This window comes from Anser anser, assembly GCF_964211835.1.
Source record: "Anser anser genome assembly, chromosome: Z".
Lineage (NCBI taxonomy): Eukaryota > Metazoa > Chordata > Aves > Anseriformes > Anatidae > Anser > Anser anser.
The window spans coordinates 43,130,872-43,153,325 of NC_139723.1; the positions used below are offsets into that span (position 1 = coordinate 43,130,872).

At 39.2% G+C, this 22,454-nt stretch overlaps 1 protein-coding gene across 2 annotated transcripts in view; it reads right to left on the reverse strand.

Moving 5' to 3' along the window:
• Window positions 1–22,454, reverse strand: part of DAPK1 (death associated protein kinase 1) — an 89,647-nt gene that overhangs the window by 44,405 nt on the left and 22,788 nt on the right. For both annotated transcript variants that reach the window (XM_083818797.1, XM_083818796.1), the window contains one exon: window positions 6,392–6,613. In XM_083818797.1, the coding sequence (XP_083674923.1) occupies window positions 6,392–6,613 (222 nt within the window). The remainder of the gene's footprint in view (window positions 1–6,391; window positions 6,614–22,454) is intronic.

Here is a 22,454-nt window from a genome sequence, read left to right on the forward strand (position 1 = left end):
AAATACAAGGCACCTGTGGAAAAAGGATTTCTGGATAGCGCTTTTGCAAGTCGTCAGGCTTCCTCAACTATGAAATATAACTAAGCAGAAGATCTTGGAGGAAGTCATTATGGGAACCTACACAGAACCAGTTAACCTTCATAGTCAGCGTGGCCACCTCATAACGACTCAGTCACATGCTGTGTTGATCACATTGCTCACAGTGTAATATTGCCTAAACGACAATTAATGATTATCTAAGGATTTCTCATGAAGCTAAAAGGAAAAAAAAAAAACAAACCAAAATCCTAAGCCAAAACTGCTTGTTTCAAACAACTTAATCTAGTTAACTTCAAGCTTACAAGGTTTAATCAACCTTGCTTACATTTCCAAACAACGTAAAGTAAGAAAGTTAAAATTCAGAACCAGTTTATTCCATTTTTTAAAGCAGAATCAATTTAGTAAGTTATCTGAATTATTTTCCATTATAGGGTATAAGCCTCTTCTCTAATCCAAAAATTCTGTCAACTTGCAGAAGAAATGTTTTCTGCTATGGATTCTGTGGTCAGATGTCTCTTGTATGAATCCTTGCATATTTCAAAATTTCAGCCCGAGACAAGAGTGAAATATTTCTTCTCCTGTGAGAAACTAAGTTGTGTTTTTGCAGTAGAGAACTAATTTTCTCTATTCAAAGGTAATTGTGTAGTCATAACAAGAAGAAATGCTAAGTAGATAAGTGGACAGTAGAAGGCCTCACTGTTCCAAAATAAGGTGGAAGCTTGAGAAAAACAGGATGAGCAGTGTGGGAACAGTAAAACAAAGATAACAAGTTCTCAAAACATAAGAAAGGGAAAAAAGGAAAAAGGAGAAATTAAAGGGTTGAAGAAAAAAATTGTACATGTATGGTATAGAGGAGCGTTGAGTAGCTTGTGAACCTTGTAGTACTCAGCCAGTGAGGAAACAGGGGAGGTGATCAGGTGTCGGGTAATGGGAATAAAAGGTTATGATTTGCTTACTATAATGAGCTCCTAATTGGCAGGGCGCCTGCCATTGCAATTGCGAATAAAATAGCTTCACAGAAGATCCTGTCTGAAGAAAATTACTTGAGATTTTTCTCACACTCCCACTTTACTTAAGGTTTTATCCACTTAATTTAACAGCTTATAAGAACCACGCAGTTGCCAAGACACTCCTCTGAAGTAAAAAGTGTACCAAATATTTTGAAAGAGCAATGCAGGGCTGCTTTTTTTTCTTTTTTTTTTAAATCCTACACACTTGACAACATCATATCTAGTTTTTCTATACCTAGCTAACAGAAAAAACAAGGCATGTTACTGCATCACTCCTCCTCCTCATTTTCATTTGTCCAGCCCATAACGGAGAGACCGACAGTTGTGAAATCCTCTTGTGTGCCTGAATTCTTCTGGTATATTGAACAAGAAGCTTTGGCCTCAGAATGGCTAGTCAGAAGAACACAAGCACCAAAACGCAGATGAGTAGTTAAACAGTCAACTTCTACTAACAGGGAGACCCAAAAACAACTGTGTGTCTTTCTGCACCCAGACAGAGCTGGTACTTTGGTTTTAGTCACCTGAACTCCATAAGCACCAGTCTGGTTACCATGCACAGTTACCAACATCCTGGCCCCGCTGAGTGCGTTAGTATTTTCATCCTGCCCAGGACATCCAAATTTCATACACAACGCATTAATGTAGTGGGCAAGATTACCATGTGCTCGGGTCATTGGATGCAGAGCCCAGGAGCCAACTGCACTCCCTGTGAGATGTGTTCAGTGTGTTAAGAGTTGTATTTACTTCAGCTTCTTTCCTTTTAGCTCCGTGAAGCCTTTACTCCTAGGTTTCTAAACATACATTGTGGATCTATTTGAGGGCCTGTAATTCAGGATTTTGAAGTCAAAAGGTGGCACAGTATCTAGAAACCAGTGCTGCTGAGCTTGTTTACCTGCTGCTATTCCCAGTAAACACCAAAGACTCCTCCTCTGAAAAGCTAGTACAAGGCCAGTCCGGTCAAGAACAACTTTGTGACAAGTTACAGGTAAAATTAACAAAAATTTCAGAGAGATTTTGGTCAAAACATGAAGAAGCTCCATGCTGGCATCAAGCCTCACAAGAAGTCAAGCTATTGACTTCTAAGTATAGAAAGTTAACTTTATAGAAAGTTAACTGATAGAAGAGGAATTTACAGAGCTTGTTGTTATTTGCTCTTATTTATTCTTCAACGAGCAACTCAAGACATCATTAGAATTCTACATATGGATCTACCACCCTCTCCTCCTTGCTCTCTTATGCTTTGGTTAATATTATGGAGATGCCAAGAAGGTGGCAACTCTCTCTGAGACCTGGGATGTGGAGGACTAAATTCTAACATAAGTATACAAGAACTAACTTTAGAAAATCATGAGCCTGAATACTTAATGCTCAGTCACTTTCAAGTTAATACAATTCCCCTCTTTCTGAAACGAGACTTTCACAGCATTATTCTCTTTTCCCAAATTTTAAAAACAGAAATTCATCATTCCGAAATCTGCTGCAAGAGTTCATGCTGCCTTAAATTAAGATTTCTAATTCAGATATGAAGACACTTCTTTGGCAGATAAAAGCATTAACAGAAAATTCTACCCACAGCTTTCCAGTGAAAAGAATCAGCTATTGCTATCAAGCTGCTTTGAAGGCTGAGGCCATCTGCATTATTTTTCAGCATTATTTTTCAGCAACTGCTATACAGGATTTAGGATAAAGGTACTTACTCCCTGCAGCTGCAGCCAGAAACCTCTATGAAGTACAACATAGTGAGTGTATTTTGTAGGTCTGTTGTCTAAACGAAATCATAGTAAAGTGGAAGGAAAAACAAAATAAAAGACAAGAGATTATCCATTCAAGGTTACCAGCAGGCCAGTGAAAAGGGAACCACGTAGGTGCAAAATGTGATTGAGGAAAGAAAATAATTATTACTGTGCAACAGAGGTCTGTGTTTTCTACAGTCTGTGAAGTCTGCTAAGAAGATGGCTTCAGTGGAGCTTACTGGAAAATAGCATAATACTGCTAAAATACGAAAATACAAAAGAGACTAGTTGGTCGAGTGATGCAGCTGGATAGAAATAAGTATGATTAAAGTCGGACAAATTCAATTTTTTGTGTAGTAGAAAAAAAGCAGATAGCTATTACAATTTTAAGTTTAATGAGGAAGAGACAGTGTTTTCCAGTTCATACATAACATGCACAGCATTCCTTGCAAGATGACAGAAGAGCCCAGAGAGTATGAATTTGAGTCCAGAGAGTATGAATTTTGAAGGTTACTTGCAAATCAAGAGCACACGTGTCAGTATATCAGTCTAGAAATGTGAAAACATACCTGCTTCCTCTAAATTTACCAAGAGACAGAAATGTAGTAAGGGTCTTCAAGCACCTTTCATATTTGTGTATGATTGCTGACTCCTTTAAGGAAGCATTTGATTTAAAGTTTCAGAAATTAAACGTTCCATAAATTTTTACAGGTCAGTTTCCTGACAAAAGGTACTTAAGAGAAAAAGCTCCAAACATCAGCATGGATTAAGCTTCTGATATTTTGTTTTGCACTCAGTGTTGCAACGACATTGCCACTGCAATAATTAATGATGGCCCACATATTTGTGCACACAAATTGCTAACAAATACTTTGCTGGCTGATGTAATATTTGCAGTGAGGGAATGAAGTGAAAACTTCTACAGCCAGTTACTCCTTAGAAACAGCTAATAAATAATGCTGAAAAACGCTTAAAAGGCTACACACAACCCTGCAAACCTTTTGCTGAACTGGGAGACAAAAATCAATAGTAAATAGGCAGCAGACACAGCATCCTGAGACTTGTGTGTTAACATCAATTGACAGGCACCAAAAGGACAGCTGCGGTAGCATGCCTTCTGTGGACTGCAGGTTCTATGTAGCAGAGAAACCAGAGATTCTTTTCCTCATCATTGCTCATGTTATTACACTTGCTTATTAATAACAAACCAGTGCTTCTTCTAGACTTTCATTTTGTTATGAGCTTTTCGTAGCTGGAACACAATTTTAGTTTCACTCCTTATCTAAAAAAGTAAGTCACGTGAAATCCTGTTTATTTGTGGTATGCTCTCTCTTCTTAAAGTCATACATTAATATATGCTCCAGGAAAAAAAAATATGCTTTTTTCAAGTGAATTTAGTTATAGAAGAAAATACTTACTAAAACTATATTCTAATCAATAAGGAAAATTTTCACTTGGGAGGGATTCTGAGGAAAGCAAAATGGGTTATTTAATGAGATTTCAGTTTGACTTTTGCTTTGTTTAAAAATGTTCTATAATAGCTAAGAATGTAAGGGGAGTAGGTCCCTGGGCAAAACGTGAATATTAGAACGTTAGAAAAAAATGATTACATACTTAAGTATCTGAACATATGATTAAAATGACAATCCTTTTGCCTTTTAAATAGCTTTACATAATATCATAGTGATTTTGAGAATAATTAAAAGTGGTCTTTACAGCAATTAGTATATTCAGTTTATAAAGGGATTGCTAACATGTCATCTTTTCCTCTCTGACCCTTTAATTAAATATGTTACCTTTGTGATACCAAAGTAGCACTTCTTCAACTTAAAAGATTCATGTGGCAGTTTTGAAAAGTGGAAAAAAACATCTTTGACACTATATTGGGATTATTAACTTGGCAAAATGATTAGCTAAACTGCTATACAAATAGTCTGTTATGCTTCACACTATCAATTTTATGAAATATTAACACACGTTGGATGCAAAATCTGCTTCCATTCAATAAAAGTCAATGGGTGTACACAGACACACACACAGCAATCTTGCTGCCAAAGAAGCTCCTATTCCATGAAAAGAAGAGGGAGACAGGAACAGTTCCATTCATCCTACCACTGTTTGCAGTTACTGAATGTTCTTCAGAGCTGTTAAGTCCAGTCACTCTCCTGATTTCATGTGGACAGGTTAGATTATAGAGCAGGAAGAAGGCACTGCACTAGCAGCACTGTAATAACAGGTTATGAATAGGAAGAATATGAGAGCAAATATAAATGGGGAGCAGAAGAAGAATCAAACTAATTTTGTTGTATATTCATGACACACTCAAAGAGTTTTGAACAAAAATCAGGAGCAGTAGATCAGACAGGAATTACGAGGAGGTTTTACTTTATACTATTCATCTTAAGAAATACTTATCCACACAAAATCAAACTAATGCAAATGTGTATTTCTGAAACTAAAAAAAAAAAACACAAAACAAACAAACAAAAAAAACCAAACACATACCCAGACTACTAAAGCATTACAGTAAGTAATCATATGTGGGACTAAAGATGTGTAGAAATGTGTTTTAATGTATTATGTGTGTATATATTGTAGCAAAGACGAAACTCCTTAAGGTAATACCCAGTTTCTTTCTTATATCTATACTGTAAATCTACATGTTACTCAATACTTACCCTAAAGTATCCTTATAAAGTAAGTGGAAACATAATTTATGAAAGTTAGTAAACAGGAAGGCATAACCTACAAGAAAATCACATGAACAGCCAAGGAAAAGAGAAGTGCTGCGCAAGATTCTTGTACCAAATCAGATGCATTTGCTTGCATGAAATACATAGTCTGAAATACGTTTAGCTGATACCAAACAAATGTGGCCATAATACAGACTGTGTCAGGCATCGAAACAAGGTAAAAACTTGCATGTGCTGCTACTGGACACTGTCAAGCTGAAAAAGGTGAGTAATGCTTAACGACTGAACTAGCAATCTTTGAGGAACTTGAAGCCGGACTTGAAGCAATGCAGAACTGTTCTCTGCTGACATATTTATCTCAATTCATTAGCAATAACTTTGGAGGAAAAAAGGGAACTAAAAATACGGATATGAGAGTTCAGTTTACGTTGCAACAGGAGAGAACTGGGAAAATACTGTTCTCTGTTATGTGGGCAAAAAAGAGAAAAAAGCATTCAGTGATGCTGCCTTACACCACCACAAAACACCACTAAATTTGCTAAACTAACCTCTATCCAGAATCTGTATTTCCCTCTGCTCTTATTTTCAAATCTGTTCAGCTCTAGGCTGTTCTTCTGGATTCAGAACATCAATGACAATTAAAATAACAAGCAGAAAAAATCCTGAATATAGTGTATTGCTCTTTAACCTTTGTAGTGCCATTTAGACTGAAAAATAGCATCTATAAATCAAGAAGCTACAACTCTGGCCCCTCCCACCCCCAAATAATAACAATTCTCAGGCTACTATCAGTGATCTTTGGGGTGGTAAGGAATACCCATTAAATAATGGCAATTCTTACAGAAAGGATCTATTTCCTTAATACAACAACAACAAAAAAAACATCATCCCTTCCCAGGTCTCTAGAGCTACTTACAGTTCCAGAATAAGAATCACATCTGTTTTGTTCTCATAAACATCATGCAGTGTGATCACATTAGGATGCCGAATTTCTTTTAGTATGCTGACTTCTCGCTCAATATCTTCCCGGCTCACTCCACGTCGGCTGGATTTTGTCCTCCGTTTCTTGATGAATTTTGCTGCAAACTGCTGACCAGTGTTTTTCTCACGGCATTTTTTCACTACAGCAAACTGCCCACTAAAAGAGAGGGAAAGAAAGAATCATATGTGGTTCAAGGAGATTTAGAATTAGGAGCAGCTTGTATTTACTACTATGGGGAGAGACAGCTGTACCTCTAAATTACCAGCTCCACTGAAATACATAACCGCTTTTTGTGCAATCTAACATAACACCTGGAAAAACGCTGGATGTGGTTAAAAAAAAGCTAAGCTGAGATTCTGCACACATACACTCATACATTTCAGCATATCTAAGTAAAAGATACCACCTGTGTAGACCATTAGATTTTTGTCAAGTATGTGCATCGGGGATTATTGGGGCAAAGTAATCACTTCTGGATTTCTCCTGCATCATTCATGTTGAAGATAATTTTTTTTGTTCTCCAAGACAGACAGTCTTCAGTTTCTTCCAATCTATCAATATCCACTTTAGGTGGTATTACCTTTAGATATTACCTTTATTTTATTTAGTTTTTAAAAGGATACTGTGTTTTCAGGATATTACTTTATGTTTTATTTACTGTAGTATCAAGAATTACATTCATTGTATCATCATCTCAAGCAGGAAGCATTTGAAGGTGAAAACAGTACCAAGAATAAAAATCACTGATTTTGTTACAAACCAGAAAGTGCTCCAGGAAGCAGCTGACTCCAGAGTGTTATTGTTCACATATAAATTTCCTGCTGCTAAATGTACATATTGATTCGGACCAGTTATCTCCAGGAATCTAGTGCTGTGTTAAAGTACGAGTAGGATTTCTAATAGTGTGGAGTTTTCCTCTCAAGTTTTCTTAATCTCTTGCTCAGGGTTCTCTAGTAATTCTGTTCCTTGTTTGTTTAACTGTACAAAGTACTTGCAAAATTACTCAATAATACCCATGAGAAAATAGGCTAAATTTAAACTATCTTGTCAACCAAAGAAGCAGTAGCCTTTAATGCACGTTTATAGCAGTGGTTAAATCAAAGACAAGCTTAGTAAGCTTGAATATCTACACAGGGATGTAACATGCAGGCTGGTGTAATTCCACTCCGTACCTGGGAGAGGAGCTAACTCATGTTAGTGGTTAATTAATTACAACTGACAGAGATCTGCAGGACAATGCCATCACCTGCAGAAAGGACATCACATAATGACGAAATGACAAGTGGGAATCATTCAAAGTCACACAGCTCATGAATGAACTCAATCCATAACACTACTTTATGACTAAGAAACAGTAGATGCCAAATACTGTGATGAAGTAATTAAACAATTAAGAAATGCATGTCAGACAGAAAATAGAAGATAACTGATAAAAGCAGTATTATGCAGTAAACGAAGATAATCAGCCAACCCTTATGGCAGAGGGGTTGGAATTAGATGATCTTTAAGGTCCCTTCCAACCCAAACCATTCTGTCATTCTGTGAAACAATCTAAGGGAGAATCAAACTCCTGATGTTTGAATTTGAAGGACTGGGCCAGCCGGAGAATACTCATGCTGTTGGGCCACCACCACTACCATTACTAAGCTGATCCCACACAGAAACCCGAGTGATGAACTGTCCTGAGCTGGGACACCCAGTTGGGCAAGGCTGAATGACTCTCACCTGCAGAAGGCAGGCTGGAGCCATGAACCTTCACCTTCTGGAAGAAGGCTCTGGAGTAGCTAAGATCAACTTGCCCTTTGAATGCAGCCATGGCCAGTGAGAAGTAAATGCAGACAGAAGTGGTCAATCTAAGTTCTGAGGTTTGGTTTTACTTCCACATTATGATCAACCCTCAAGTGTTGTTCTTCATTATTTCATGAAACCAATTAATTTGTAAGATGACCATGTTGCATGAGGAAAAAATATTGAAGGCAATGATTTATTTATTTATTAAGTTCTCTTGCATTGCCCTTCCCCTGCATATCTCTGTTCTGAAGGTAGCACCGCACTGCTCACAGCGTGAAGCTGTCAAGGGCCAGGTTTGCCAACATGTATTATTGTTACAAACTGTTGTAGTGGACTGAGCTGTGCTTAGGACTGTGCCAGTTGTACCCTCTTTCCCGTTAGGTTTAGCCTGGAAGACCTACTTCACTTGGCTAAACTTAGGCAGCTAGAGGCATCTGAAATATTCTTGGACATCGCAGGCGTTCAAACGGGTCTAGGAGACAAGGTACAGGACCTCTGGAAGATCTGTGCTGTCCTAAACCAACAGCAGAGGGCTAGAAAAAACACTCCAAGGTATTCTTGACCCTCTCTGCTTGGCTCAGTTCAACTCTGCAGCAGCTCTCCCAACAACAGAGACTCTGGGTTTGACCTCCCAGGTGGGCACGATTTTGCAGGACAGGACAGCCAGCCGGAGCAGAGGATGCGTTCAGGTATCTGCACTGCTGCGGAGAAGTGCTCGCACAGTGCTCCGGGCCATTGCTTACGAAGAGAAAATGCTGTAATTCTCTGCCTCTCTCCTGTTCAACATGTACGCCTCCAGAGATACAGAGGCATTCAGTTTCACTGAAAACGCTATCTATTTTTCAGAAAGTTCAAAGCTGAGCAAAGTCATGCAGCAGACACAGGCACCACCACCACTCAGAACAGCTTGTCCAGCTTGTGAGTAAGAAGGAAGTAAAAAGACCTTGCTCATTTGGCCAACTGGCTTTCTGGCTAAAAGGCTATTCTGTTTGGTAGAGGAAGCATTTCTGTTTGTGACTCACCCATAGGCTCAAATGGTATGTAGCAATCTAGAGAGCTGACCATGGGATAAAAGTACTGCACACCACAGGATGGGTGCACACATTAAATGACATGGTAAAGAAATAGTGCCAGTAGCCACCAGTACAGACAAGTAATTTTTCGTTTAATCACAACAGGCTCAATATTATCCATTACGCTTTCTTCTCTACCCTTGATTTCCTTTCCTGGGTTCTACCGCAATACTCGGAGAAGTAACAAGCACATGGCATAGCAGAAAACCAGAGAGCAATTCTGGGAATTTATCTCCTTGTCTCTTTAGCTACTCCTTTGAAGGAGAGCTTGTTACAAATACCCTCATCTCCCCATACCACAGGCAGAAAAATACTGGGGCTAGATAAAAGCCTTCTCTGCCCAGCAACAATAACTGCACAGTTATTTTTCTTTTCTTCCTGTTTGAAAAGAGTGGCAATCTTTGCATAAGTGAGACAGCCCACATCATGATTTTAAGCTATTACCATCTATTTTTTTGCACAGATTTGCAGTTGTATATGCACTCAAACAGCACGTTAATAATGACTTTACAGCTAAGTGATTCACAGCTCCAAGAAGCTTACGATTTACTCTGTGTGTGCACGTGTAACAGCTATTCTCTTCCAACAGCATGCATCCATTGCAAAAGGAAAAAACCACACTCACCTCAGAACAATTGAATAGTCATTAGCCAGAGAAAGGAAATATATTAGACCTTGTCAGTGATAAAACTATTAAGTTTAACCACTTTCTTGTCAATGCTTACCTCAGAAATTTTAGAACAGATAAGGATTAAAACAAAAAAATAAAACAACAACAACAAACACCAAGAAAAAGTAAGAAACAGAATCACTGATAATATAAGACTCTGGAGAGGCTGAAACTGAAAATTGATTCTGAAGTATGTGTATATACAGTACATTTTGGTATCCAAAAGATTTATTACGAAAAATTGACTGGGATTAAGAATAATCTACGTTTCACTGAAAATGCATACATCATTGACTTTGAAGAATTCTTATATTTAAAACATCAGGTATTTAGTCCATGACAGAATTCTTCCTTTAGTATTTCTTCAACAAAGAGTAATGCATTTTGGGCTCCTCTCGAAATAAAAAGTGTTCTGCAAGTGTTGTTAAACATGCACTGTTTGTGGACCTTTAAGCTAAAGAAAGACAGTTTCTCCACGGTGTTAGTGGTACTTGAATTACACCATTCACCAAAATGACTTCATGTTTCTGATGCCTTTAAGGCTAAGAGCTCTTTCATCTTATGTTGGCAATGGGTCAACTATCATATTACAGCATGAGGCTGACCTACTGAAACAAAGGAGACCAGTTAAAACAAGTAGATCTCCTCTCTCCTTCTCTTCCAAGCTATCTCACTTCTACAGTCATTCTTTCCTCCAACTACAACCATCTGTTTCAAGGATAACCCGATTTACCACAATTCAATATAAAAGTGTTACCAGAAGACCAATATACGAAATGACTTTATAGATTGCTACCATCTATGTTTCCTTTGACATTGCTCAAGAGTGCAAGAAAGCTATCAACTAACAGGTATCTACAGTAAGTGCCAATTATGCACCAAACAACCTTCTTGTTGTTACTGTTGTGGTATTCAGCACATAACCCCACAATTAGTTGTTTGTTATTAAACGCTGTATATGCAGATCATTTTTGAGCTGCAATCAAAGGAACTATTTCATGTCGGAGATCTCTAAGCCATGATGATTTACAACTCTCTAAACTCTTGTTTTAAAAGCAGAGGAGAGGTGTAAATCAAAGGGTATTTACTGAACTTTAACCAGTAGAACTGCAGCAACGAGCTGGTGTATGTCAGCTCTGTTACTGGATACAAATGCGTTAGACCATACATTCTCCTACTGATCCTTTAGTTCCAGGTCCAGCACTCATTCATTCAGCTTCTTCAAAGCCAGAAAAAAAGCACTTTAGTTTTATAGTTTCTCACGCTTTTGTAGGTTTGATTTAATGTGTCTAGGTCACAAAAAAACAGCGTCATTTTAGGAGACACTTACCTTAAAGAAATATAAAAGTAAATCACATAGGCCCACATAAATAAAGCATCTGACATTTTTCTTGCACATGGCACAATCAGGTTCAACAGTGAAGCAGGATGACAGCTCGATGTGAGAACAAATACTTCTGCTAATAACAGTAATTTGTTTTGTGATCTTGCAATTCTTACTCAACCAGCAGCTAATTACTATCCTGAATCTACTCTTTTCAGGACACTTGGCACGATGTCTCCACATCCAGTGATTTTTCAGACTTGCTTCTGAACAAGTGCTTATCCTATTAGCTAACCATTAAATTTCTGTCTTTTTTTTTTAAATAACATTAAGATGATCTGCTGCCCTTTATGATACATATATATGTGCAGAAGTTATGCAAAGATGTGACAAAATTCCCAATAAAGAACAAACACTCCAGTGTTTGGTCCTGGCTTAGTGGGATCTCAAAACAACTAATCATTAGCATGAATGACGGAGAGTTTTAACTACAGGCACAGACATTTTAGAATCCATTTTCCTAGTAAGAAGGTTCTGTATTGTGAATGGCTTCCCTTTCAGAGGGCTGATCATAGTGATTAGGGGTGGCAGGCCCATCACCTGTTCCAAGTCCTGTACTCCTTCCCACCCCCAGCCTGCAGCAGCACCAGGTTTTCCGGATTAGCTCTGTCAGTGATGAGAGAAACTTTTGCTGCAAGAGCCTTCCAACAAAGCTGCAAGTTGGGCACAGAGGTGCTGAAGTAACCCCCAGGGACCGGTTTCTGATGTTTATTGCCACAAATGTGCAAGTATGGGGGAATTATGCAACTTTCCACAAAGGACTGTATTATTGGAAGCAGGGGATATGAATAAAGGAAATTACACTAATATCACAGTAACAAGGTGTCTCAGGATGTTTCTGACGTTATGGCGCCTCTTTTTTTTTTTAATGGTTTTTGAACTTGATATTCAGTATACAGCTCTGGAAGTCTCATGTATTAATATTCAGATATTACTCCTTTCACTATGTGACTGCTCTCCATTTTAAAACCATATTCATCCAATGGTGAGACACTTAAATTATACTACTAGACATGCATGCAAAAGAAACCACAACTCAACCACACATCTGTTTCCCCAACAAAACGGCTGCTAGCAGACTAGGGATATTTCTGTCTTTCCTCAGACCTCCTCCTCTCTTTTCTGAGCACCTCTTCTGCCACTTAACAAGTGGCAAAGCAAACATCCTCTCCCAAAATTCCACGCCCTGTTCAGACATACTATTTGTGCTGATATATTAGTCTGCAAATTCAAAATGCAGGTAGCAGTTTTCTCTCAGGGAACTGCAGCAGGGAAGGCCAACTGAGCTGGTGATTTTTCCCCCGCACCCTCCCCAGTCTCCACACCGAAGAACAGAACATTTTGTGAAAAGATGAGAAATCTCCTTTTGCTGGGATCAGTGGATTTGCTCATATCACTTCACTGAAAGGATGCCAAAGTAGCATTAAACAAGCACCTCAGCATAAAGCAAAGTGTCTTGGTAATAGGTATCTTTTAGAAAAAACTTGCTTTCTCCTTTTGCAGCTACTTAAGGAAAACTGCTGTAGCATTTAAAACGTACAGAATCACTTCTACTAGATTTATTTCTAGAGATACTGCAACTGATACTTTCATGCAGTTGCTTTTTCCAAGTTTTTGTTTTTTTTTAAACTTTTTCCAAGAACAGCCACCTCCAGTGTCCCATTGTTAGCTGTCTCCATCAGTCACCGCTGCCACCCACGTACAGCTCCCTGTCACGGCAGAGAACATCTGAGCTTCTCCTGCTCGCAAGGCTAATTCTCACGAAACTCTCAGGCAAGGTGTCAGTACCTGCATCTTTTCCAAAGGAAAAGAGGATTTCTCCAGAAACTGTAAAGGGTTATACATGCATTAAGTCCCCCTCCATCTTCTAAATAAATTAAAAATAACCTTCATGTTTTCCGTCCAGCTACAAGGCTAAATTGGAGGCAAACTGCTCCCTCCCACCACCACCAGCTCTTTGTGGTCGTGCACAACCTGGTAAACGTTATGAGGCACTTGAGAGCCTCTCTGCTGTGTGTGAGTACAGTGCCAAGGGCTGAGAGTCACTAGCACCAAGTGTTACACTTACCCCATTGAGGAGATAAGCTATCATCAGCATTAACAGGGTGGGGTAAGCCACGGTTAATGGAGCACTCCAGGGTTAATAGAGCACTCCAGGCAGACCTGGCTGGGAGCAGTGGTGTTTCATGTGCACCATGCTCAAAAGACAACCCTTGCTAGCTACTGGCATTATGCCTGCAGGGAACAATCTTCACTGATTTTGGCAGATAATGAAACTGGGATACATGTGCATGTTCCCATCCTCCCTCCTACCCAGAAGGCACAACGGGGGCGGGGGGGTGGGGAAGGTCACGATTCTCCTGCTCTTCCTCCAAATCACATTTTTAATTTTGCAGTCAACTGAAAAGTACAGGCAGATTGTGAATAAATGCAGGATGGGCTGATGTGCTCATATTGTTACTTGTTCAGGCTCTGGAAGGCGGAAACACTTGTAGAGTGCTCAAAATTTCTGTGCTCCCTCCCTTGCTCTGCAGTGTTTAATTCACTGGCAGGGACACAGAGAATGTCAATAGCAGTGCTCAGCCCAGAGTCCTCCGAGTACCAGAGAGCTCTGAAAAGAGATGGCAAACAAAACGAAGAGAAGAGCACTGCAGCATGCCTGTATCCGAAGGATGCTGGGTAGATGATTGGGCTATTTGCTTCTTTAAAATTATTTTTTATGAAAAACTAACACACAAAACCAGCTCTGGCTAAACAGTCTTCAGTGTAAGTAACACATTTACACTTCAAGTGCTTATACAGACACACATCTCTCGGTTGACCATGCAGTTGTCTGCTCTGTGCCCACGGCTGGACAAAGTATTTTCAGTCTGCCCTAAGTGGCAGAGCCCGAAGTACCTGACTGCCCTGTAACTCGAGGGAATGACACCCACTTACCGAGACGCAGGCAGCTGAAGCCTGTCAGTCACTATAGGCGTGTTTCAGCCGTGCGTAAGCACTTGTTCTGGAAATGGGCACACTGGGCACAGCACAAAAACAGAAGTAAATTCAAGAGATGCATGGAAAAGCAGTAATAAAGAAAAGAGCTGAAAGAGGAGTTAAACATCACACAGCATTTAAGCTAAAGAGAAAATAATAGTCAAATGCTTTATAAGTGAATACGCAAAAGAATGAGGCTGCTGAAATCTAATGATGTACTGCTAAGATCATTGTTAGGGCTGGCCTTTTCCAGCTACTACTAATATAGGGAAGCAAATAAAAGGCTCTAATTAAATTTGACCATGAAACTAAAAATAGAAGAGTGCTGCAAATACAAACAAAGGTAGAATAGAAACATGTTATGTGATTGTGCTGTGCAACGTTTCCAGCACATACAGAGCTTAAATCAAGTTGTAATTTTTACTCATGAATGAAATACAAGCTGATACACTTTCCTTAGAAATCTGTTGGAAAAGCAGCGGAGCTGAAAATGGCACGGACAGTAAGGAAGGGGGAGGCAAAATCAGGTTTATAACACAAAACAAATGTACCGGCAACTATTTCTTAACTTTCAAGTTCCTTTTTATACATAGATGCATTTATGCACTTATGAACTCCATAGAAGTCTCAAAGCTCCTTTCCTAATTTCTGACTTGGAATATCTTTCGGTGTCAAATTATTGAGCTTCAGAAGTGCCCTGATCCCAATATAGTGACCCAACGCATGTGACAATAAAGTTTGATTATCTGCCAGTAGGAACACAAATACTTTGGTTAACATGACTACACTAAAACATCCAAAATACAAGGACTCCCATTTCCTTTATGTAATGCTTTAAACAAAACCAACCAAACAAAAAAGCAACCCACTATGAAATTAATCTGTGTTATTACTATATGAAGTTCTTCCAGTTGGGGAAAATCTGGCAAAGCCATGGATTGTTTTCTTTGTGTATAGGAGTCAGCTGAAACCATTTTTCGTCTAAACCATCTGAAATCTCTCCTGTACTACCTGTTCGCAGTCCGAACAGTGTACCTTTAAGCCCATTAACAAAATTAACGGGAAGAGAAACAGCCTGAAAGTAACTATAACGAATCGTTAAGATGAAGGAACCAGAATCTGATGCTTCAGACACTGTAAAAAGTGTAAAAGGCAGTAAAAACGTAGCATATTTAAGTGTATCCACAAGCTAAACTACCCACCACAAATGTACAGAATTTCCCTGAAAACAGGTTGCAGGATACAATAGAAAGTAAAGAATCACAGAAATACAGAATTTCCCCTATTTGTCACTTTCCTCTGCATTTTATAAGCTTGTGCTTTTTTTTCTTGGTGGCTTGGTTATTTTAAAAGCAATTTTTCATCCATTTCAACCACACATTTACCTCCAGCAGAAACCCTTGTCAGCCTCAACCCATCACACTGATGAAGCTGGGGGCCTCTGTTGCTCTCCTGCTTTCTGCAACTTTGCTAGGCTGCTAACAGCCTGTTTCCTATGCTTAAGGAAAAGCAATTTTTCAGTCTTTACCTTGTTTTCTGAGGAATCCAGAAGAGCCTCTAGTCCCTAGGGAACACATAAAACAGCATGATAAAGCACTTCAGTGTCTACAACAGAGCCCAAGAAGTATACCGAATTTTTCACTGTTTCCTATATTACTTCTTACACCCTTTATATTGCTCAACTAGTATATGAAAAATTTTAGAGGAATAATCAAGTAGGATGATGGGCTAAAATAGAGAGAGAAAGAAATGGAATACAGAAGATGACTTTTTGATCTGTGTATACGTATGCATGAGCATCCAGACTTGAATGAAAGACTACAGAGTGCCTTCATGATGCCAGCTTATCATGGTAATAAAGCACTTTCTGGGCCTCAAATTTAAAAAGGCAAGTGATTAGAGGTGTGACTGGCACTGCCAGGGCTCACTGCAATCTATGCACAAATCCAGTCAATAGCACTTCTCACCGAACACAGCTCCTCAGAATAATAACTATTATTAAGCACAAGAAGATGGGACCGGCTGGCTCAGCGGTGAAGGAGGTGAAGAAAATGCCAAATGTGGAAAATGTTCAGTATCTTTTACCCACATCCTGACATTTAAAACAAGCACACTAACACACCTTCCCCTGGCCCAGCAGCCACACTTAAAAGGAAGAGGCTCATCTGCCTGAGATTTTATCCTGTTCACAAAACAATGGTACAGTTTTTCTAACATAGTTAACGCAAAACAAGTTTAAACCTGTTGAAGCACGCACGCACACACCTGTGCACACATTTACTGAGCCAAACAGCACTTATTAACTAGGATAGGCCATCACGCAGAAACGGAGCAGCAGATTCTAAGTATCTGCTAATTTGACAGTAAACTTCAACTGCAGATGAACCGTGATTTGTTCACATTTAAAGATATGAAGTCTAAGAAAGAGATGTAGTCTTGTGATGACCAGGCCTAATTTTGTGGAGTGGAACAAAGGAAGAGGTAAACACAAAAATCCAGTTTATTCCCTCCTGTTTACGTGCAGTTCATGTAAAAACTTCTGTCAACTCTTTGCGTACACGTAAATATGCCCGAATCTCTATACGTTACAAGAGCACTGTAGAAATAAGACAAAAAATTAAGTATGACTGCACAATGTTTTGTTTATGGTTTATGTCATATACACTACAACGTAGAGAAGCGAGATATTTGGAATACTCCACCTTTGTATGCAGTAATTGGGTTACTGTCCTTGGAAGGGGTTTTAACCAGTAGCACAACATCTGGGAAAAAAAATCAAAAAGTCAAAAATCCTGCAAGATTTGCATCCTGCTGATGTTCTTTGCCTGAAGTCTGATGCACAGCCCTAGCCAAGAATGGCTGCTACGCAACCAAACGAGAGCACAGACCTCTCTCTTATCTGAGGATAAGGTCTCCACAACTTTTGCCTTTAAGGAAGGCTTTGCTTCCCATCAGAGCTCCGAAGTGAACAGGACAGCAGCGTGAAAAATGTGCTCCGAGTGGATAACAGCAGGTCTCCCTGTAAAGTCGCAAATATTTCTGCTCAGAGTTATTCCTGAGCATTGACACATCACTTGACAGGGGGGAAAAGAGTGGAGGGAATTATGAAACACAAAGTTACTGATGCTTTACTGTGTGATTCAATGTGAGAACAGTTATGAAAACACCTGAAAAAACAGCAGCATAGGTTCTGCTTGAAACAGAGGCTGTTTGTATTTTATGTAGCCCACCTCCCTGACGTTTAATTAGATGTTACTGGACTGAGATTTATTTCATTACTTTAAAGGGATGTTTACATATTGGAGCAACTAGCCATAACGTGTCATATACTACACAACAGGCAAATATAAAGTGTTCAGGAACATCATCCAAAATGTAAGCAGGGATAAGCACACCTTGAAACAGAAATATCTATGGCAAATTTAATATAAATAATCACATGAAGAACGCCATGTCTGAAGACAATCTGTATTGAACACATTTGACTACTGAAAGATATCATTGGTCTAGGTCAAATAACAAAGAAGGAGAATACAGGAGTACAGAACGTAAAGCTCTGAGAAATCAAACATTGCGTATACAAAAGATTCATACTTCAACAAATACTTTATTATCTAAACTGAACCGCCACACAAAGCACATCATTGTGAGTCACAGTCAAGGCATACCAAGGCATTTCATCATTGTTTAAAAACATTAAATAATGAAATTTACCTAGGACTTCAAATAAAAGTTAGCATTTGTAAACTCTAATTGGCAGATGACAACTCAATAGTGTAAGAGACATTTCAGTAAGTCCTTCAAAAGCCACCTGCTCAGGAAAAAATGTTGTGCAAGAAAGATGCATCTTGAAGTCCCTGCACAGTCTTAGCCAGTCTCAGAGTTTAACCTTAGGTCCTGTCTTTCGATTGACTACACTACTTACTCTTAAACTCAGCTGAACACTTTGACTGACTTTATCCTTTTTATTTTTTAAATGGGAAATAAAACTTCCCTATGAGTTGATTTCCTTCAGCATAGATATTATAAAAATGTAATTAAGTTTTGTTTTCCCAGACTGACTTAAAATTTCATATGGCATTATAAGTAAGTTTAAAAACAATAAAATTCATATATAAAAATTTAGTGGAAAATTTAGTGCAAATTTAGTACGTTTTAGTTAGCAAATTTAGTGGAAAACTGACTTTACAATTGAGACATGACACAAAATAACCTTGCACAAAGTAATTATGTAATCGTGCAAGATTTAATATTGATGGTATTACTTTAGACGGTTCAAGTATTTGCACAGAAATCTTCAAACTATTCCTCTGGGCAGCATCTCTTTTTTTTTTCAGCACCAACACGACAGATTCACTTGGGGAAACACTTGAAGACTCCTGGAAACAGCTCCTGTCTCTCAAATGTAATATTGCTATTTGTGTGTCCACTTTCCACAGCAGACCTTTGAAGAAAATGTTTCATTGCTGCTAACAGATCGAGCTTCAATCATCTCACCATTTTACTCCACCCCTGGAACAAAAGAAGCAGCGGGGGCAACACAACTGGGAACTGAAAGGTGTACGAGAGGCTGGAGCATTACAGCTCGCCCTCCTTCCCCATCTTGCACGCCAGGCACGAACCGTCCAGCTGGCACAGCACACCCCACATGCGAGGCTTGCTGCCGCCACAGCCGTGGGGTGAGACCCGGGGCAACATACACCCCTCGTTGTCCTTTATTGCTGCTGTGGGCTTGGCTGAAGATTTGCAGTGTGTATGAAACATTATCATTTTTATGATCTCCATCTACCCCTCCAGCCTCAGGGCCCTTAAAATGCCCCCTCAAGCCCTTCGTTGGATCTAGGGGTGCAATAAGCTATGGTGTCCCAAGAGTGGAGATGGTACAAGTTTCTCCCCATGCCTTCCAATCCCGCTCTCCTCCCCGTTTCCCTTCCCAGTAATCACACAAACACACGTCCATCTCCAGTGGGGTGACCAGGTGCTCAAATCTCTTCCTGCATCGCAGTTAAAGTCGTGAATCCGTACTCCCTCCAAAGTCTCTCGTAGGAGAGATGTCCTTCCTGAAATCATCCTCTTTCTGCACGTACTGTGTCCTCAGTGCTAATACTTGGTTTCCTTCCAAATTGCCTAGCTTGCCTTCTCAATAAAATGGCAGGGCACATCATCAAAGAAGCATACTTGACAAAATAAAAGACACAAAACCTGACAATTAATGCCTCATTCCTGGATTAAACAGAGTGCTTGTCCCTAGTGCTTCCTGCTTCCCTCACTTTATGTACAGTATTGCATCCCAAAATGCTGTATTCACACTTTCCCAGCATATTTAACACTCAATGCTCATTACACAGAGAGAAACAATCAGTCAAGATCTATTACTTTCTCAACTATAGGCGTATGAAGCAGGTGGATTCATAGCATGTAAAATTAAACCACAGAGTTTTAAACAAATTATTTACTGTAATTTAAAAAAAGGAATAAACAGTGAACTATAAATAAAACATTTAAGAGGTTCTACACACCTCATTAAAAATATAAGCGTTCCTTTCAAAAGTTATTACCTCTCTTTTATTTAGATAGTTGAATAACACTTGTAACAACTGTTATAAGGGATAAATAAGAAAATAAAAACGTATATCCGCAAAGTCTAAATTTAAGTTAGCAGTTAGGTGACAGATGGCACATCATGTGGTTACCCATCACTCTGCAGCACTAGCAAAAGGATTAATCTACAAATCCTGCTGTATAACCAGCATCAATAAACTATCTGCTTCTGCTCCCTCCCCCTTAGCCCCCATTTCCCCTCCACTCCCCATCTCACATAACCACAAAATTTTGTTCTTCAGGCAATGGTATTTCAGCAGGAATTTCTTGGACATTTACTCTATCCATCTGCTTTTGGGCCCAGGCCAGCCCATTTTTAAGTGCAGCCTCATTTAAAGTACAACCATCCTTATGGTATGAAGCTCCTGTATTTGCCAAGATGATTTCACTTCCAGGAATTCTGTTATGTATCAAGTTCCACATCGTTTCTAATTCCAACCAACTATTCTTCTAAGAATGTAAACATAATTTCTCTTTGTTGGCTTTATCTTTTTTTCATTCTTTCTCTTTTTTTAGACCTCCTCCCTTTCTTTCCCATTCCCAGTTAAAAGAATTGATATCAACAGTCTCCCCATAACAGCACTAAAAGGAACAATACATCCCCAAACACAGCAAATGAATTTCTCCTTGGGCTTACTGCATATAAGCTCTACCTTACAGCACCTAAATCATTCTGTACAAGTTCCTCCAAAGACAGAAGGGGCTCAAGTGTTCATATCCTCTCCAACCTAAGTACATGGAAGAGATTCAATAGCTGGGGTACTTGGGGAGGGAGGCAAAGGGAGAAGTGACCAACTTTTTTAAAAAACAAAATACCCATAACTCTCTAACATAACACATTACTCTCCAGCCTCCTTCCTTCCAATGAAAACAGAACCTGCAACCTAATAATTCAGTGTATGTATTCTTATGTTCAAACATAAAATGTTGACATATGCTGAAGTAAAGATCGCTGCTCCTTGTTACTTAGGTATTGGTTCTGTTTAGCATTCAGATGATGTCGTTTCAGGATTTTATAACAACCACCACCATAGTGTACTTGCGAAGTAATGGATTTTAAAAAAACAACAAACACTGGTGCCAAAATCATCCTCTTCATTAAAAATACAGTGTTCTCCTCCTTTGGTAGGATTTGAAAGTGCTGTTGTGCAGCGCTACAGAGACAGCAAATTTGGAGCACGACTGCTGAATAATTACACGGGTTCAGGTTAAGCATGCGTTTTATTTGCATGAGTGCTCCTTGTTGAAGAAGAATGAGGCTTCCAGTTAGAATTCCAGCTGGAATTTGAGAAGAGGGGAGAATGCCAAGTCTTTGGAGGGCCGGCTGGCTGACTGTTTCAGAATCAAAAAAATGATAAATAATAGCAAATCACTGAAAATTTAAAAGCTTGTAACTGATTAAAAAGAGAAATAGGTACATTATCATTTTGTTCATCTATTGGTTCTCTTTAATTGTCTGAAATAACATAATAACCCTCCCACCACCCTTTGGGGCTCAATCCGTTTGTGTTCCAGACTCTTGATGGTATCCACTTTCTCTGAAAACTCATCTTATTTTCCTTGTATGGTTTTTAACATGCCTTTTGCCTATAAGCACTTGCTTTGATCCATCACGAAAAAGCCAGCAATATCCATTTAGATAATAAAAGAACGTTAAAAGCTTTAATTCTCAGCATTAGTGCTGCTACCCAGAGAACGACAAACATTTTTTCTATACTTAGACATTCAAGTTGATCTTGTTTTGAGGCAGAGAAACAGATTAAGTGACTTCTAGTGAGGTTATCATGTTCTAACTTCATACTGTATATGAACCAGCTCGTTGTTAAAAAGGTCTATTTTTCCACTTGCTCTAAACCTGTATTTTAAAGTATGTAGAAAAATTGCCATGCCTCAGGACAGATGAGCTAAGATGGAGTAGTCCAGATTTGAGGTCATGTGAAGAAAAGGATCTCCAGAGACACCAGCACTCTACAACTTCCAGATCTTGCCTGAATCCCAGAGCTCGAACTGGGATCCGGACTTTCAGACTTCCAGTATTTATACAACCTACTTAAAGGCTAAGCACCACGAGCAGCAAGTCGTTGCTTATTTTTCAGGAAAAAAAAAAAAAAAAGTACTGTAAACTGTACTTGGGATAAAAGACGAATATACCGTGTGGCTCCTAACGAAGCCCGAGCGAGCCAGAGACAGTCACTTGGTTATGCACGGCAGGAGCGGGGCTGTGCCGCGAGGCAGCCTGTGCGCGGGCAGCTGGCTGGCTGCAGCAGCAGCTGTCTCGCAGTGATTGTCTGTGGGCGCTGAGTGCATCCCTCTGAATCTCAGCTCCTCTCCAGATGCATTTCTGCAAGTGGATGCTGTGCCCAGAAACTCTCTTCTGCAAGCTTTGACCTAACAACACTTTGCTTCAAAATACTGAATATTCAAGCCAGGAAACAATGTGAAATCCACATGCATACTTCGATGACATTTTTGAAAACCATGAAGACTATTTCATTAAAG